The sequence below is a fragment of the Furipterus horrens genome, unplaced genomic scaffold (genome assembly GCF_987537825.1).
Source record: "Furipterus horrens unplaced genomic scaffold, mFurHor1.1.pri manual_scaffold_7, whole genome shotgun sequence".
NCBI lineage: Eukaryota > Metazoa > Chordata > Mammalia > Chiroptera > Furipteridae > Furipterus > Furipterus horrens.
In genome coordinates, this window is record NW_028327177.1 from 114,779,817 (window position 1) to 114,800,173 (window position 20,357).

Genomic DNA, 20,357 nt, shown 5'->3' on the forward strand with positions numbered 1-20,357 from the left:
CATTAAATTTTTCCCTGAATTGTTTAATTCTCTGCTATTTTGTTTTTACTTTTTAACTATTTTTTGATGCTATGAACTTTCCAGGATTATATTCCAACAATAAGCATATAAAAATAAAATATATACACACATGACATACTTATTTTCCTAAATAAGTATGGAAGTCATCTAATCGAGTTTCCCATTCAGTCATTTGTTCATCAGCTTTGGGCTTTTTGCCAAAATCTGTGTGTGAACTTTCTCATATATATATTTCAAATCTTTTCTTTCTTACTTCAAAAGATTAATTGAAAATGAAATTCTATATGCCAATACTGCCTAAAAAATGATGATCATTTGCGATGAAGAAAAGGAAAGCATAAAATAAATATAATTAACACAATAATGATAAATTTTAGTTAATTATCATTTCTTATTCAAAGGACCTGATCCTGAGGTTAACTGTCATGTAAAAATGAAGATTAGTGAGAGTTTGAGGGGGTTAAAGATAACCTAGCACAATACTGAGAGCTTCTTTTTGTAGTAATTAAAAATACTGAAGTAGAATTGAAAAGGAAATTACACTGTGAAGGTGTGAGTCTATATGACTTAACCTTGATGCCCTTGCTACTTAGAAACATTGTGTATATTATGACGTCTCCAAAGTGGTGAGGACCATCGAGCTAAAGCAGCTCCAGCAAATGGAGTGAGTATGGGGGCCTTCTGAAAGATCCCAGAATTAGAAACTTCACCATTTTGTTCATAAGGCTTCACAATGTTCGCCAAGGCGCATACATCCCAGTTCAAGCCCAGCCCAGCTTTACACTGTTGTTGCAGCACAATCGTTCACCACAGTCCCTTTTACACCCCAATGTGTTCTGACGGGGGACAATCCCCAGTAGAGCCACAGGGTTGATGGTTCACCTGTCCACTGTTTTCTGAGCACCTACTCTGGACCTGGTTTTCTGATAATGAGGGGAAATAGGAAGATGAGCAACATAGTTCCCAGCCCCCAAGAACTCGGGAATGGAGGATGAGGGCAAGGGGCAAGGGAACCACTGAATGACAAATGCAAAGTAATGAGTCACACACAAATCTATGCCATATACTGCTGGGATCTCAGGGAATGGGGACAGATGCATCGCAGGACCACCGGCAGTTTCCTCAATGCCCAGGGCAAGAAGATCAGCTGATTTGTGATGGAAGAACAATGAATAAATAAGCTCTGCAGAGGCAGGTAGGGTTTTCCTTTTAAAACATTCAATTAATTTGTGTTCCTCTGTGTTGATGGGACAGGGGTGGTAAGGACTAAAGTGAGAAAGATGCATAGTTTCCGACTCATATTTCTTCAGCGGTTAGAACAAAAGCTGCCCTGCCTGGTGAATCATATTATATGTAGATAATCTTACAATATGTAGAAATAGATTAAAATGTTTGCAGAGGAAGAATATTCACCACAATGTACTATCTTTAAAACACAAATTGGATCATATTACTTCCTTGCTTATACCCTCCACGGGTTTGACCACTGTTCTCAGAGTAAAGCCCACCCCCCTCCCGTGGCCCACGAGGGCCGCCCTTCGTCTGCGGCCACGTCTCCTGCTGCTCTCACTCCAGCTCACTGAGCTTTGGTGGCCTTGAGCTCGGCTGCGTCCTCAGCCTGGAGCACTCTTCCTCCAGCGCTTCACAGGCCAGGCTGTATAAAGGGAAAGCCCCCGGGACAATGACACCAGCCCAGAGGGAAGCAAGCAAAGCCAGCAGGTCGGGACAGGTGGCTCCTGCTGATGTCACAGAGCACCCAATCAGCACCCAGGCTGTCAGCCGCCTGCCCGACAGCAGAGACCGCTGCCTGCTTCACCCCCTGCTGGGCCCTGGCGTCTGGAACCTGCCCAGCATGCCCAGACCCTGCCCCTGGCCCATGCTGACCCAGGGGCCTTTGCCCCATAAAACCACATTCCTAACTGTTGGGAGTTCCCGTGGCAGAGCTCACGTATGTACCACATCACTGCACGCTTCTCAAACACCGTGTGCTCAGCCCCAGTTCTGTGCAGAGAGGATGAGAAACAAAGTATCCAAAACATTTTTCTGGATCCAATCATCAAGTTTATTACAAAATTTGCAAAAACCAAGAACTGTATGAAGAACCACCACAAACATGGGAGCAAAGGGGAGCAGGGGAGGGGACAGGGGCCCCAGGAGAACACAGTCCACGGAGGTGCGGGATCCCTCCTGGTGGGAGTCCCGTGTGGAGAACGCTGCGGCAGCTCGCACTCGGCGTCGCCCACCGGGCCGGCCGTCACCTGCACGCGCGCACGGTGTCACGGTGTCACGATGCGTGCCTCCGGCGCCGCTCTCACCGCAGCTGTGTGTCCCCCTCCGGATGCCGTGGGCCGCCCACAACTTCAGAACTTATGTTGGCGCGACTCTTTTCCTTCTGCGCCGCTGCTGGCACGTGGACGGCCCACAGCACACACACTTTAAGAACCTCCGGAAGATCCTGCGAACCGCCCCCCGCCAGCCCCGACTGGGGGCAGAGGGAGAGCCCGGGCTCCCGCCGTCGGGCTGTGCAGTCGGGACGCGGTTCTCCTCGGCGGGTCCTTCCGGGGCTCCTGCGGTGTTGCCGGCGCTGTCGCGGCGGGGGGCGGTGGGGGAGCCACGGGGGTCACACTGGGGGGCGGGGCTGGGGGTGGCCGTCCTGGCCTGGGGGCCGGGGAGGGAAGTGCCGGTCCCGGACGCCAGGCTGGCTTCCGCTGGGGGAACATCCGTCCTTGACCGCAGGCGGCTTGAGGGGCCAGCAGGCCCCGCTGTGTTCTCCCCGCCGCTGGAGACGGGGGAGGGGCAGGGTCTCACCCGGATGGTACGGACCCTCATCCTGGAGGTCGTGGTTTTGAGAACCAGGTAGGTTCCCATGACCCTGTCATATGTCCTTTGGGTCAATGACCTCTGGATCTGCCCCTTTCCGAACCCCATGTCCTCCATTCTGCCTGTCACCTCGGGGTCAAGGTCACCCCAGGGCGGCTCGCTGTACGGCCTCAGTTCTTCCCCCCAGCCCATGTTGACCCATGGGTCTTGCATCACATCTTCCAGGGAGGGCCTTTCCCTGGGGTCGAGGGTCAATAATTTTTGTAAAAGATTTCGACCTTCTTCGGATAGAGACAGTGGTACCCGGAACTCGCCGCTCAGGATCTTACTCTCCACGTCCTCAACTGTGACCCCCTCAAATGGCAAAACCCCCACCATCATCTGATACAGAACTACCCCCAGGCTCCAGACATCCACCTTCGGGCCGTCATAGCTGACACGCCGGAAGATCTCTGGAGCCATATAGGGCGGGGTGCCACAGAAGCTGCTTAGTGTGTAGTCCACACAGTCCCTAGCAAACCCAAAGTCTATTATTTTGACGTTCCTCTCACCGTCCATCAGGATGTTTGCTGGCTTCAGGTCCCGGTGGACTATTTCCTTCTGGTGACAGTACTGAAGTGCCGATACGAGCTGCCGGAACATGGGTCGGGCTGCTGACTCGGTCATGGGGCCGCAGTTGTCTAAGTATTCAAGTAAGTCCCCTCCGCTGACATGCTCCATGAAGAGGTACCTTTTCTCCTTGGTGGTAATCAGCTCAAATAGCTGTGCGATATTTGGGTGATTTAATTGCTTATGACAATCAACTTCTTCATAATAATCACTGACAAAGCACTGAGTAATGACTTTGACAGCCACCTCTGTGTCCGTTGGCAAGTGCGTGGCCAACCACACCTTGCCATAGGACCCACTGCCAATGGTGCGCAGGAGCATGTAATCGCCAATGATGCGCTCCTGAAGGTCAGCGGTGGCTGCAACGTCATTAGCCATGGTGGCTACAAGATGAGAACAAAAACAAAACAAAAACAAAAAATAAAAAAAAATGAAAAAATAAGTAAATAATAAAAGATAAAGAAAAACAAATAAGAAAAATTAAAAGAAAGAAAAATAATAAAGGAAAAGAAAGAAAATGCAAAATAAATGATACAAAACAAAAGAAAACCAAACCAGTAAGCAAAAGAAAACAAGCTCGCAAAGGAACAGCAAGAGGCAAGAACAAAGCTCGCAAGTCCTAGTCCAACAGGTCACCACAATCAGCTCCCTGGGCTCTAACGGACAAAATCTCAGCCCCGCCACGGCAGAATATATAGGGTGGGCTTTGCAGTTGCATCACAGTGGCGCCTATGAGGTCAGAGCAGGGCGTGGACCAGGTGTGCATGGACCAGGCATGCGTGGCTGGGGGTAAATTACAGTGGTTTTCTCACGTTTTGGTCTCATAACCCTTTGGCTCTGGAATAAAAAAGAAGGGATTCCACCCCCCCCACCCCCCGCCCAATGAGCTTCTTGTTTATGTTGAATATTAAAGATTGATATTTACTTTATTAGACATAAAAGTATGTATGTTGCAACAATAAAATAAAATAGAATAAAATAAAATGAAAAGTCTTAGTCTCACGCTCCAAGTCATAGTTCAAATATCATCTGCTTAGAGAAAAACTTTCCTGACCCACCCATTCCTACCTGCCTCACCCAGCCCACCACATCTGTCATCTTCGCAGCACTGACCATAGGCACCTGGTTCTCGTTCACTGTTCGACCTTCCTATGAAGGCAGGAGCATGACTGTGGTCTTCCCTGTGTCTAGCACGGTGAGTGGCAATAAGACAAGTGGTTAATAAATAGACAAGTTTGGGGTAACAAAAAACTACATGGCAAACTATTTATTTAATCAAAGTGATTAATTAAAACATTTCCCTCAGCCCAAGCTAAATATAATGGACAAAAGGGTTCTGGACGGATATGATGTGCCTGGCACACCTTCCTCCAAAGAAGCCCCTCTTTTTTTCTCCCTAATTGGGGACATTGAAAAATTAATACCTGCCTTTTGTCATCTAGTAGTTATGGATTGAATGATGCCTTCTAACCCTGTTGCCAAATCTGTTGTCGCCAGAATACAACAAGGACGCCAGCCTGTTAAACCAAGCACGCCGTGGTCTGGGGACAGCCAGATGACCTGGAATCTGCACGACCCTTCCCCATGTGGGAAGGCCACCCTCCCCTCCACACCCCCACTCTTATTAGGAATTTCTGGACCCAAGGGTAGGTAGGACGATGACCACGCCCAGCTCGAAGCAGCTAGAAGAGCAGGAGACTGTCGCCCACTCTCCTCTATAAGATTACAAAGGATCTAAAGTCTGAGGGGTGGGGGATGTTACTTTTTTTATTGTTATAAAAAAATCAATTAATGAAGTAATTCTAAAATAATGGTAACATAGGAAAGGGAGAAACTGGAGATTGCATGCAGGAACCATGGACATGGACTGGGGAAGGGAGGGATTGCTGGGGGAGGGGGGTGCTGGGCGGGGGGGGGAGCAAAGGGGAAAAAATGGAACTATTGTGACAATATAATCTATAAAATGTAAAAAAAAAAAAAAAAAAGCTAAGCAATCTAAAAACTTCAACAGTCAACCCCTCTACCAAGGTTTACACCCATATCTAGCCTTTTATGTACACTCTATACTGTTCAATACGATAGCCACACATGGCTTTTTAAATTGGAATTAATTAAAATTAAATAAAAATTTAAAAATTCAAAAAAAAATCTCTTAAAAATTCATGTTCTGTCTTCACTCGGCTTTGGAACAAATAAGATAGGAAAGAGGAGAGCTGAAATCTAGGTTTCCAGGTATGTGGGCACTTGGTGAGGCTGAGGAAAGGCCAACTGGAAGGAGCCTTGCTCTAAAGATTCAAGAAGATGATCCGTTCCTCCCTCCAGTGGTACTTGCTAGTAGGGGTGCGATGAGTTTGGATCTGCAGTGAGGCTGCAACGTCACTTTACACCTTGAACATCCCTTTCCAGATTACACAAAGGATGCCTCAGGTGACCCCGAGTAGGCCACTGAGGTAAATTTCTGTGTTACTTAAATGAACCATCTCTGTGGAGAGACGTGATGATGAGGTTGGTTAATTTCCATTTGTAAACACCCTTGGAAACCTCTGGATGGAATGACTTCTGCAGAGGTACAGAGGGTGAGGTGACATGTTGGCTCCAATTCTACCCTTTTATGGTGGCACGGAGGGAGCAGGCGGTCTTTGAGGACACTGAGGGGCAGTCTCTGGCACGTTTTATTCAGACTAATGCTGAAGCAATTTTCTTTTCAGTATATGGAGTGTGTTAATCACATGCATAAGTTTTCTAGGAATTATTTTCCTTTAATACGTCTCTGCAAAAGTCTCAGCTTTGTGGTAAAGGGACTCCTTAGAGGGATTTGCCTATGAGCTCTTCCCTCCCCAGCACTTCAGTTTGTTTCTTTTTACCTTATATTGGTGCTACTTGGCTCCTAAGCATGACAATCTCTGTTGCAGAGCTGACTGGGACCCAAAGGACGGTCATTTAATCAATTATAGACAGATGTTTACAAGTGACAGAGAATAGAATAAGCTCAGAAAGGAGAAAAAGGAGAAAATTTCAAAGAAAGCTGCCAGTTTATGAGTTATTTATATCCATTTATAAAACTGGTGTTAATGGTTTCTTAAGAAATAATACCAACAAAATAGAACATTTTAAAATTTTCATTTATTTTTAGAGAGAGAGGAAGAGACGAAGAAAGAGAGAGAGAGAGAAACAACGGTGTGCAAGAGCTACATCAATTGGTTGCCTCTCACAAGCCCTCAAGTGGGGACCTGGACTGCAACCCAAGCATGTATGTGCTCTGACTGGGAACCGAACCAGTGATTCTTTGGTTCACAGGCCGGCGCTCAATCCACTGAGCCATACCAGCCAGGTCAAGATAGAACATTTTCTGAACTCTTTCAGCAAGGTCAATACATACCCAAAGATGCAAAACTGTCAAGGCAAAAGCCAAGCTCTGGGTAACCCCAATTTGAGGTATAGGCTGGGGTGTTCAATTAGGTGAATGAGATACAAGTTAGAGTTTTTTTTAAAAATAAAAAACAAATTCATGGATCGGTACCATTTAACCTTGGAACTCAGGGATTAGTTCACAACATGCAGTGTAGTCCACCCCGGTGAGGCCGGAGGGAGTCCTTGTGGGCATGGTTCACGGACGGACCATGTACCCAGGTTGTGGGCTGTGATGCTCGGTGCCATCTCCCGGAATTGCACCGTGGAAAGACTGCCCTATGAGCTTGCACTAATTTCAAGTACCTTCGTAGGTTCTTAGCAGGAAGTTAGAAGGTCTCCTTATGAAGGCAAGTCCCCACATTCCCTGATCTAACCTCACGTGATAGGCCTTATGGTCACAAGTTTAGAAGGGGACAATTGATATATTCCAAAAAGAACTGATCTTAATTAAGCAATACCAAGGGAAAGACTTTAGGCCAAAGTAGATTAAAAGAGTCAACAGCTTTTACCAATTGGATTTTACGTGTCTGCTCATCTGAATGATCACACACAGTCTCTGGCGCGGAAGAAACAGTGGCAAGAGTATTCCAGAAAGAGACAACAGAAACAGCAGCAAGTTCCTAAGACCAGAATGATCTTGGCATGTTCAAGACACAGAAATAAGGCCCCTGCAGAAGTGGTGTAATGACTGAAGAGGGGGGGTTTACAAGGCAAGGTGGGCAGGCAGGACATATAGGGAGGGTCCTGGAGACTGTGGTTAGGAACTTAGTTTTTATTCTGCATTCAGTGGAAAGCCATTGGATAGTTTTAAAGAGCAGAGTAGCTTAATCTGACCTCCATGGTCAGAATCTCTGATAAGATCAAGTAAAAGGGAAGAGTCTTTGTTAACATTATAATACTAATTTTTTAAAAAGAGAGACAGGTGATATTTAGCTTTGGAAAGGTTTTCCATAGTGGAGACTCACGGACATCTCAAACTCAACATGTGTGTAATTGAGATTTCTCTCCAGCAGTCTTCCTTCTTTCAGAAACGGTCACTACATCCTTCCAGTTTTCAGAACAGAAACCATGAAGCCATCCTTGACTCATCTGACTTGTCGGCAAAGCCCGAGCCTGTTTCTCACCTTCTCCATGCTACTACCACGGCCCCAGTCCCCCTCAGCCCCTGCCCGGACCATCGTTCTGGCCTCCTCACCATCTCCCTGCTTCCCACCCTGTCTCTCTTAGGTCTGCTTTCAACACAGCTGCCAGACAGAGGGAGTCTGTTGAAATAAAAGTCAGGTGATATTATTCCTCTGTCCAAACCCTCCACTGTTCTCTTACTTCAGAGTCAAGGTCACGGTCCTCACGATACCCGAGGAGGCTTGAAAAAGTCTTTCCCACTTCTTCCCAAAGTTCCTGCCAGGTTTTCTCCTCACTTTCTGTGCTCCTTGAGCACTCTTGCCTGCTCCCACCTGAGGCCTCTGCTCTTCCTGGCCCTCGTGCACACAATATATTCTCTAGATGCTCATATGCCTTTCCCTTTCACCTCTTTTAGGATTTTACTGAAATTCATACTCTCGATTGAGGTAGAAATTTGTTTGTATAGAACTATATATATATTTTTAAAGTGAATACTTGGTACATGTAGCTCGAAGCCAAATTTGGCTTATTTTTATCCTAATGACTTCTACAAAATAGGGACTATTTATTCATTGAGTAAATGGACATAGTCTGATGATTTCTTAATGCTACCTGGAATCATATTCAGTGCCTTTTTGATAATGTACTCCTAGGCATAAACTTACAAATCCCTCTTTGTAGTGAAGAATTCACATTAAATGACTCTTTTCTATAAACACAATGATAGGGTTCAACTAGCTGGTATGAAGCCTGATTAAGACCAGCTCTGCCCAAATGATCCCTGGGATCCAGTATCCTCATTATTACATCACTCCCCTCAACTGCTTCCCCACTGTCCTTGCGATGGAGGCTGGAATCTTTACCCTGGCTCCACAGTCTGGACCCCATCTGATGCCCCGCTTCCTCTTTGCTCCCTGCCTTCCAGACACTCTAGACTTCTCTAATGAACATGCCTTTCTTCCTCTTGTCTTGTGACTTGTGCACACGGTAGCCTTTTGGCCTGAAATGTTCTTATTTCCTCTTTCAAGAATTGTGATAACTCCTACACTTTAAGTCCCACAGCAACCATCACTTTAAGGACATTTTTCCTGACTTCACTCAACAGGTAAAATACTTGATCCTCTCCTTATATACTCTTATAATAACATAGTCCTTTCCTTAAAAGTTTCCATCATAGTTGTGACTTTGCATTGGTTAGTTTGATTCTTTATTTTTCATCTCCCTCATGAAACTGGACAAGGACAAAAACTGTGTGCACATTGGCTCTCCAAACCCCGTATCCCGCACAGCGCCACATCCATTTAAGACACTCAGTAGTTACTTGTTAAAATAAGTAAATGGAGGAATAAGTATTAAATAAATAAAAGTCACAGTTTGGGTTTTTAAAGGTCTCAGTCACCTTTGAACAGAATATCATAATCATCCCATATCCAGAGCTTTTTAATCTTAGTATTTTCAGGCTCCCAATATGATGACATGCCCCCCATGCAATACCAAGAACGCATAATTCACATGTAATTTCCAGCTTTCAATGAGCTTCCACTTTCATTTCTACATTTCACTCAATTTACTGATAGTAGTGCTACTACTGTTGTTGTTATTATTATTCAGTGTAAGGCGCAAACAGAATAGGAATGTAGCTGCACCAAAAAAAAAAAAAAAGTTTGCTGGAATAAGACAAGACACTGGGCTTATTTAAGTTGATATCTCACCTTGGACTCTATCTCTCTGCACCTTGTTTAGTTCTTTCAAAGCACTTACCACAATTTGTAATTATATATTATTCAGGGGTTTTTGGTCTATATATTATTTATGGTTTATTGTCTGCTTCCTCTATTAGATTTTTAACTTTTATGAAGCCAAGGACTAGGTCTATTTTATTCACAATCCTATACCCAGTGTTGGGCACAATACCTGGCACAGTTGGCTATGAATGACTGACTGAATAAATGGATGAATGCCAACTGGGTATAAAGCAAGCTTCCTTCAAAATCAACAGCCTCAGTGGGAGAAGTTGGAAAACTCTTTGAAGCCCAAATGTCCTAGGTAAAAGGGAGCCAGAGAGACAGGCTGAATTCCTGGGTGCTTCAATTCTAGACTGTGGAGCAGGAGAATGATGTAGCCCAACAATGGGACTAGCACTCTGAACATCTAGCTCAGGCAACCTGTTGGGGATCCTGGAGAAAGGTGGCATCAGCCTGCAAGTGTCTGGGGTTTTCTTGACAATAGATGGGATGAGGATAGCAGAAAGGCTCAAACTAATCAATTTCCTCAAGTTCTCCAGATAAAATTTGTAATGTTTTTCCTAACATGACCTTCTGCCTCTTCAACATGAGCTCAACTCTACAATTTTTGCCTTGTGGCCTATTTCACACTGTGTTACCTTTAAATAAGTGACTAATGTTGATCTATAGATGGAAGTTTAAGGACACTAATCACATACTTTATGTGGTCTGGACTAATTAATAAATGGTGATAAAGAGCCAAATAAAACATTGAACAACATCTGCCTTAATATTTATAATGTTAGATTTAAAAACATGGCAAATCTTCCTTTCTCCCTTTTCTGTTCTGATCTAGGGATTCACAGAATCCTAACTTACCCATCCAAATACAGAAAGAGAACTTGAAGAATAGCCTGCTGATCCAGGTTCCACTCAGTTTTTTTTCCACATGAAGACAAAAAGCACAGGCTCCAATTACCTATTGTATCCATATTGTCTCTGGCTTTATTTTAAGGGAGAAAAACTCAGCCCAATCTGAGTTTCAATACAATGGCCTGGAAATTAGCCATCCTTTGTTTCCTTGAGGAGGAAAGGATGAGGGAGTGTAGAGTGAGAGATCAGAAGTAGTCCTTTCACACTTCCTCCTTCAGGTGACTGGCATGGAAATTCTACCATGAATGTATGTGGAAGGGAATGATAGGCCCTTTTTCACCTATACATCTCTCATGTACCTATATGCACATTTGTTTGATGATCATCATGTCAATCCTCTGGGTTAGCCACTATTTCAACATACATAGCACATTGTATTTTTCAAAGATTGCCATAACATCATCTCCCATCTCCCAAGGCTCTTTAAAACATTGGCATTCTTTCATCAAAAGATTGAATCTATGTCTCCTCCTCTTGAATCTGGGTAGATCTATTCTTTTGACTAAAGTATGACAGAAGTGACATTATGATTTCCAAGGCTTGGTCATAAAAATATTATGTACTCTACTTGTATCTTGTTCTTTTGGGATACCCTCTCTTGAAAACTCAAGAACAAAGCCCAAGTAACCTGTAGAGAGAAACTGACTCCCCTGACCTACAGTGTTGGCTAAATTCCAACCACCAGCTAGCATCTTGCTTGGCATGTGAGTGAGCCATTTGAAAGTGTATCATCCAGCTTCCAGTCAAGGTGCCCCCATTGATGAGCCATACCTGCCAAGCTCTGCCCAAATTTCAAATTTGTGAGCAAAATAAATAACTCAGGGAGGAGCTATTGCACAATAATAAATAACTAATACAATATCTAACCAATATTAATCTTAAAGGTAAGGGTACCAAAGATGAGCTGTGAGAATTAGGGTAAGGCAACCTACTGAATAATATGAGTGACTTTGAGTATGAAAAAACAGACCTTCTGTCTATAAAGCAGAACAACTACTGTTAGATTATTAGTAGAACAAGCACACTCTGCTATCCTAAGTTTCCATCATAAAAAAAGATGTGGGGGGACTACTACAATTAGCTCCTATACTTGGGAACTTTGTAAAAGGGATATCACTCAGCTAGGGATAATAGACAGAATATAGAATGTCAGATCCAAGATCAAAATGCCTTATTTTTTTCAGAGTGCTTCACAGTAGGAAATCAAACCATCTTCTTCAAATACCTCACTCTTAGTCACCAAATCCTACCTGGAACAGAGTTTCAAAAGACTAGCTATAATTTTCCACTTGTGGGACTTATGAAAGGCATGTGGCCTCTCTCCTGGACCATTTGTACATCTTTCTCCCTTGCTTTTCAAATGGCCTTTTAGAGTCCTGAAGGTTTTTGACAGAACAAAAGAGTCACAGAAATAGACTGTGTGAAAGCACCTCCAGGAGTAGACTGGAAATGAATCTATGAATGATTAGAACAAGAATGAGCCCAGTAGTTTACTGGGAATTCCAGAAGGATCCAGGTTTACCCCATCTTCATATACCAGAGAGTTGAGAGAGGTTTAGGAAAACTGAGATGAAAAAAAATCATATTTAATCCCCTGCGTTAAATTTCAACAACTTTGAGGTTCATCAACATAATTCTTTCCCAGCCATAAAGCTAAAAACTCTCTGTGCCAATTCCTACCACTAAAATCATTTTTATCTAGGTCATTCATCAGGTAAAATGTATAAACTATCCTTAATAATTATTTACAGAAAGTCTATGCACACACACTTATACACACATGCTCTGGGTTGTAATTTTTCGGTAAACTTTTAAACTAAAGTGTAACATACATATAGAAAATTATACAAATCATAAGTGAAAGACAGATGGAATTTCACAGAAGAACACACCCACATAACCAAAACTGAGATTAGTAAGTACCATTTTTAGTACCCCAGAAGCCTCCCTCAAGCCCTCTACCAACCAGAGAAGGGAAAAACTTTCCCTATAGACTCAAGGAGAGGGCCCAAACACCCCACCCACAAGGGTGACCACAATTCTAATTCCACCAAATGTTAGAATTTGATGCGCAATATCCTTCCCTTCATGAAACAATTCAGTGTAGTATGTATTTTATTTTGTTCAGGGTTACACTGATCACTTGGCTTACTTCCTCCCTCTTCCTGATGCCTCCTCCTAATTCCCAGAGCATGGGATGCCATCCTTAGATTTCCCCTAGAACTCAAAGGAGAAAGATCTGGTGAACAAAGACAAAGAATTAAACGTCAGGAGAAGACAAAGACAAAGAATTAAACAGCATGGAGAAGAGACAAGCATTTCCACTTGGCCCTTCTGAATTCTTGACCCAAAGAATCTATGAATACAGCAAACTGTTGTTGGAGTTGCTAAGTTCAGCAAGCTTATTACATAGCAGTAGATAACCAAAATAATGGGCTCCAGGTAGGGGTACTCACAGTACGGAATATCAAGAACAATTTTCTCGCCCAGATTACACTTGACCATATTGTTACACAAAACCTACTTGGCAGCCGCCCAAGGTCTGGAGACAGAAACTGTGCCATCATTATCTGTGTGTAAGTGTATTAGAAATGGGTAATGGCCCTGAATTCACTATCTCCCACTTACCAATAATAAAATCCCTGCCAACAACTCAAAAAGCCAGATTGAACAGATGCACTCAGCAATCTGGTTCTTCCCTTTATTAGCATTAATTACAATCACTCTGCTTTCACTGGATTTATTTTTATTAATATCTCCACAAATAAGCCAAAAAACAAAAGAATAAATGCCTTCATACATGGGCAAGCTTCCATATGCCCAATGATACAAACAGGGCATGTCTCAAGATAGGTATGATTTATTCTCCACATACCCAGCACTTGTGTCAGAAACTGGGTGAGATCAAGGACTCACACTGATTGAGGAGCAAGGGACTTCATTTGTGAACTCATGATTGTCAGACTATGTTCCACTTTGGGACTATAATTCTTGGCTCATCTTCCATCACTGAGCTGTGGAAGCAAGCTACTCATCAACTTTGCTGAGTCTTTTCTCATGCTGAAAGAAGAGAAAAATCTGAGAGATGACAATCAGCAGTGTCTTATGTTCTCAGAGCCCAAAGAAAGACATCAGGCAATAATTCTGCTAGAAATGGAACAGGCTGATTCTCTTTCTAGTCCCTTTGCAGTTGAAGGGTTATAGAAAGCAGAATTTCTATTTATCCATCCATCTATCCATCCAATAAACACTTAATGAGAATATACTCTGTGCTAGAACCTTTGCTAAAAGCAAGAAATACAGAGATGGATACAAGAAAAGACATTTTTCAAGGTTTGGCCCAAATACCATTCTCTCTATAAAGTTGCAGTAACAACCATGTTGTGTATTCATTTCATTTTCCTCCTATGCTCTATGGAAAACTAACTTCCCAGCCTCCCTCATAGTTAAATTTGAGTCATGTGACTGAATTCTGGTCCATGGAAAATCTGGAAAACATTATATCTGTATGACCACCTTAGCCATTAATCCTCTGGAAGTTCTTTCCATACTATTTTTTTTTTTTTTTTTCCTTCTAGGGTGGTGTTTGAGGCCATGTGTTGAAGATGGTGAGCTCACATGATGGGAAGAGTTCTGAATGACTCTGTGGAGCAGAGTCACCCTTTGTGAATTAACTTTTACTTTGTGAAGCTACTGGGACCTAAGCAGTTTGTTCCTTTGGTTCTTTACTCCCCACAATTAATAAAAAAGTTTCTTTAATTGCTCCATGATTCAAAGTCTGCTCAGGAGGCAGAAACAATACCATTTAAAAAATGGTGGTAAAATATCTCGTCGTCGTCGGCAGTCGTCCGTCTCGAGAGACGATGGTGTAGCTTCTTAAGAGTCTATCTGCACCGCCGAGAATGGCTGTGCAGTCCGACTCGGGAGTGACACGGTATCTGTCTCCTCCCGTGTTGAATCGACATCTTGCGATGACGCTGGAGTGTCCTCTCCAGTGAAGCTGAAGCTACAGAGCATGGGCAGGGTGATATGGAGGGTCTGCTGTTGCCCATGCAGCAGACCCCCCCTCTCTTCGCAGCTGAAGGATCCAAGGGAAAGACGGAGTCAATACAGCTTGGCTTCAGGTGCGCCGCAGGAGTTGCCGGTGTTGACTACAACGTCAAACCGCCTTAGGGACTCCGGCTCCGGATTTTCTGTCGGGGTTTACTCCCCTAGCCTTTCCCCTGAAGAGGTATGCCGCAAGGCAGCGGAGGTTTTTTGGAATCAGAGTTTTCCTTCTCTGGGTGGTAAAATATACATAGTATAAAATATACCATCTTAATAATTTTTAAGTGTATGGTTTGGTACTGTTAAGTACATTTACATTGTTGTGCAACCAATCTCTAGAACTTTCTCAACTTTCAAAATTGAAATATATACCCCCATTTTCCTATCCCCCAAGCACCTGGGAAACACCATTCTACTTTCTGCTTCTATGAGTTTGACAACTCTAGATACCTCATCTCATATAAGGGGAATAATGTAGTATTTGTCTTTTGTACCTGACTTATTTCATAGCATAATGTTCTGATGGTTGATCCATGTTGAGACATGTCAGAATTTCTTTCCTTTTTAAGGCTGACTAATATTCCATTTATGTATATACCCCATTTTATTTATCCATTCATTTGTTAATGAATACTGTTTTGCTTCCACCTCTTGTCTATTATGAATAATGTTGTTATGAACCTCTTGTTGAGACCCTGTTTTCAATTCTTTTGGGTTTATACCCAGAAGTGGAGTTGCTGGAACATATGGTAAGTTCTATTTTTAATTTTTTGAAGAACCACCATGCCACTTTCCCTAGCAATTGCACTACTTCTGTTCTTACCAACAGTGCACAAGGGTTCCAATTTCACATTCTCACCACCATTGCACCAGTTTTTCTGAACAGAGAGAATTTAATATAAAGATTGTTAACTACATAACTGAAAGGGTAAAAAGGAAATATAGTACTAAGGTTTTAATAAGGTAACAACTGCAGGAGGCAGCTAACACCCTTAGGGGTTAGAGACTTAAGAGGACAGTGCTGTGGGGCCGAGCATCCATACCTCAGAGGACTGAGCACAAGCAAGCTGTTACTGATTGGTGCCTTTGAGAGGTGACAATTAGGCTTGTTCTGGAATATTGGAGAGACTGCTGCTACAGGAGTGTACTGCAATTATCAATGTGCTGCTGCCCGGGTGAAGAAGCATTTCGGGAGTGATGTTCTCAGGAACAGAAAGCAAACAGGTGAAGCCCATCCCCCTTTCCTTTTGCAGCAGCCTTCCTCTAGCGTCCCCTATTGGCAGAGCCTAACATTGCAGCTGGAAAAACAAATTATTTTGCTGAGTCCCAGCCTCAGCATTAGAAAGCAGGGAGTGACCTCTCTCTGCATAGCAGTCTCAGGACTTTGCCTTCTTTCTGGGAAGGGAGTTCTTTGAATATGTCTCAACTCTCTCACCCCAATATAAATTCCTTTAAGAGAAAGATCAGTGGCTGGTTGACCTTTGTATACCCTCCCGATGCCACCCCAAAGCCTAGCACAATAGTTATACATGGTTGACATAAATAATTTTGTTAAATAAACTAATTGGACCCCAAATGAATAAAATGGAAGTGATTAGAAGCAAGCAGAAAGTGAACACGGAGAAAATCCAACCAGAATGAAAGTCACCGCAGACTTGTGGACTTGTGGATTTAATGAAATTTGGGTTGACATACTTGAAAAGGCTTGTGAAAAGCAGGGTCACTCCAACCTTTAAATAGATTTATGTAAGACTTAATATGTAATTAGAGGTGTCCTGAAAACCTGCAGTTATTTTTGTATTGACTTCTTAACTCTGGCAAGAGGAGAGGAGAGGAGCCGGAGGACAGGGCCGGTCCCAGGGCCTACATGCTCTTCCCAGGCCGACCAGTCTTCCCACAGTCTCTTCATTCTCTCCTCACGGTGCTGCAGGCCAGGTCTCAGACTCCAAGCAGTCATATCTGGCAGAAACCTTGGAGAGCCGGTTATTTTTTCTGCTTAACTAATTATTCCCAGACTTAGTGGCATAAGATAACAAATATTTTATTATGTTTGTGGGTTCTGTTGGTCAGAAATTCAGAAAGAACAAAGTGGAAGTCGCTTCCCTTTGCTTAACAATGTCTGGAGTCCCTGGGAAGATTCTATGGCTGGAAGAGACTTCCTGGGTGATAGCTAGAATAATCTGGGGACATCCTCACTTACATGTCTGGTGATCGATGCCAACCATCTCCTGGGACCTGGGCTAGGGCTGTCAGCCAAAATACCTGCTTGTGGCCTCTCACATGGCCCAGGCCTCCTCCCTTAATTGCAGCCTCAGGAGAGTCAAGCTTCTTCCTCACATGGAGGCTCAGGGTTCCACAGTAACTGTCCTAGTAGGTAAGGTGGAAGATTTTATGCCTGAGTCTCAGAAATCATGCCATGCCACTTACGCTTCATGCTATTAAATATATTTGAGCCCCAAGCTCACCAATATTTAGGGGAGAGGACATAAACCTCATCTTAATCAGTGTTAATATGACCAATTATAGAAAAGCATGTGGGATAAGAAGCATTGTTGAGGATGTCTTTGCAAAGTACAATCTGCCATAGTTGTTCAATCCATTCTCCACATTTCCCAGATGAGGATGCTGAGGTCCGGAGAACATGGGAAGCAATTTTCAAGGGTCCTTTGGTCAGTTCTCAGAGATTTCAGAGATCCCAGCTGTATTGGTTTGCTAGGACTGCTGTAACAAACTTGCATACACTCAGTGGCTTTAAACAGCAGAAGTTTATTCTCTCCAATTCCGGAGGCTAGAAGGTTGAAATCGAGGTTTTGGCAAGGCCATGCCCTCTGATAGCTCTAGGGGCTACTACTTCCTTGCCTCTTCCATGCTTCTGGTGGTTCTCAGCAATCCTTGGAGTTCCTTGGCTTGAAGACACTTCACTCCAATCTCTGCCTTGTCATCACCTGGAATCCTCCTTGTGTGTCTCCCTCTGTGCATGTCTGTCTCTGTGTCCAAATTTCCCCTTTTCAGAAAAACACCAATTATATTGGATTAGAGCCCAACCTAATGACCTCATTGCCACTTGATTACCTCTGTAAAGGCTCTATTTCAAATACGGTCACATTATGAAAAATTAGGACATCAACATGTATTTTTTTGAGGGCCGGGGCGGGGGGGACACAATGCAACCCATAACCATCCTTTATAAAACCCATGTGACAAGGAGAACTAGGAGATTTACCCTGATTAAGGCTGAGAAGCACATGCAGCAGCCATGCTGAGGGGATTTCTCTGCCAGGTGAACTGGGGTCAAGGCTGTGAAGGTGCTCCAAAGAGAAAAGGGGACTGGGATGGTTTGGACATGCTGGCTTTATGTTACTGATATACTGATGACAAATATAAATGGTGGGCGGAGAGTGCCATGGGAGAGAATCCTAGCAATTCTAGTGAGAGATCAGATGCTGGAGCCAATTCCCCTTCTGCCATGTCTAAAGGTGATGATTAAATTGTAGAAGCAATTTGGGCCCCAGTAGCACCAGCTTGGCAGATGCACAATCCACTGACAAGCAGAGGTGGCTTGTTAAGGAGGTGAATAAGCAAAAAGCTATTCTTGTGCCCCTGGCTTTGAATTGAGAATGGGAAGCCTTCCCTTCAATCACAACAGTGATGTGAAACAGATGACACAGACAAAGAGGACAAGGCCCGTGGGACTAACAAAGCTAGAAGAGACCTGGATTTGAGGGAAACTGTACTTTACCTTATCTACCAGCATTCTTTCCTCTGAAATTAAGGGACTACAAAGTATTTAACTTTATTCACCAATAACAACATCAGAAGAAACAAGAATTGTTCCTCTTTATTCAGGGACTAGCATGGACCACACAACATGTTGAGTGGTTTATCTGTACCACCCGTAATTTTGCTGCAGTTTTTCCGCATATCCCCTCCAACCCCTTTTTCATTTTCTTGCACATCAGTCTCTGGTGTCACTTTTAGTTCCCAAACTACATACTTTTGTTTAGGGTTGTCCTCAGGCTGCAAGAGCACACTTGATTGGGCACAGGAGGAGCTGTAACTGCTTGGGAATCTATATCCCTTTGGGGCAGCCTTTACCTAAGGATGCACAAGTGTGGGAGTGGAAAGCATTAGGGGTAGAAATTCCCCAGCCCCCTTGCTCCTCCTGCATGTTTTGACTTAGGTCCTCCTCCAGGGACACTTCATGAAACTGAGCCATAATTATTTCCCATGAGATGTGACTTGAAACCTCACTTTTACTCAGCCTCCTTCACCTACCTGTCTCCATTTCCCATTTCTCTTCTGATTTTGTTTACTGATAACAGTTTCTAATGAACAGTTTTCACATGCATTCTAATTTCAAGGCTTGTGTCAGGGGCCCGCTCTAAGACATCATCTTATCTACACTTTACAGCTGCCCCCACAAGGCAGGCGGGATCACCCATACCCTCTCCACAAACATGGACACTGTAAGGGGACCTGCCACCAAGCAAGTCTTGACTTTTAAACCAGTCCTCTGCTAGATCTTATTGCCTCAAAGACGCAACTGGTCTTAGTTCCTTTGCTACCTCTTAATTGCCTTGGGCTTTCCTGAATTCCTGTACTTAGGAGGCCTTAATGTCCTTATTTCTTTCTCTTGCTGGATTGGCCAAGCCTAGGTTTTTACCAGGACAGTGACTGAGGCAAAGACAGTCTTCTTCATGTTCTCTTCTCATGACACAATGTTCTGGACTAAAGAAAGCCCTAAATTCTTCGATTCTCCTTCCATTAAAGGTTGATTGGGGTCTATCTAACTTCCCCTTGAATTTGGGCTGACCCAAGACAGTGTGACAAATAGATTATGGCAAACATGATAGGGGATTAGGTTTTCAAAGGACTGGTGGCTTCCGCCTTGGTCTTTGGAGTCCTGAGTTGCCATATAGGAAGTCCCTCTACCCTGAGAATGCCAGGTTATGAGGAAGCCCCAGCCAGCCACATGGAGAGGTCATGTGGAAAAAGAGGTATCCAGCCAGCCACTAGCTTCTTGGGTTATCCAAGCTGAGGCTTCAGATGTCACAGAACAGAGATGAGCCATCCCTATTATGCCTTGTCTGAATTCTTGGCCCGCAGAATCCATGATCATTGAAGAATGGTTTTTATACCACTAAATTTTGGGGCAGTTTTGTCATGAGTTAGTGGGTAACTAGAACACTCAGACACATCAGCTGATGCAGAGAGTGTGTGCACTAGCATATAGCAAATAGTCTACCACCTCTCTACTATCTTCCACGCTTCCATTCCACCTACTCCTCAAACTTCCTCCCCCTGGTCTTGGAGTTGGAAACAGATGAACTCTTCTCCTAACACCACTTTATGCCAGCCATATGCAGCTTTCACCTTGACACCTGATCCAAGGCAGAGAGGAACTACCACTTGGGATCAAGCAGTCTGGGATAAACCAAATGGCTTGGGGACCAGTTTTCTCCCAGCACCATTAGACTTTGGTCTTTTACTTTTTTGTTGGCCTAAAAAGTATTTTTAGCTGCTGTGGAGCCCCAACACTTTGGGCATAATAAAATAGCATGTTCTTATTTATAGGAAATGCACTACTTGAGCCTTTGGCACCATTTTAACTTTGTCACTTTGCCACCTTGGGCAAGTCACAACCTCTCTTGTGTTTCACTGCATTATTTT

General features: G+C 43.7%; 1 protein-coding gene across 1 annotated transcript; it reads right to left on the reverse strand.

Moving 5' to 3' along the window:
* Nucleotides 1–2,388: 2,388 nt before the first annotated feature.
* On the reverse strand, nt 2,389–3,828 carry LOC150005101 (serine/threonine-protein kinase MARK2-like). The gene has a single exon (XM_090284942.1). It carries the CDS (start codon nt 3,826–3,828, stop codon nt 2,389–2,391), a length of 1,440 nt encoding a protein of 479 aa, XP_090141068.1.
* Nucleotides 3,829–20,357: the final 16,529 nt, after the last annotated feature.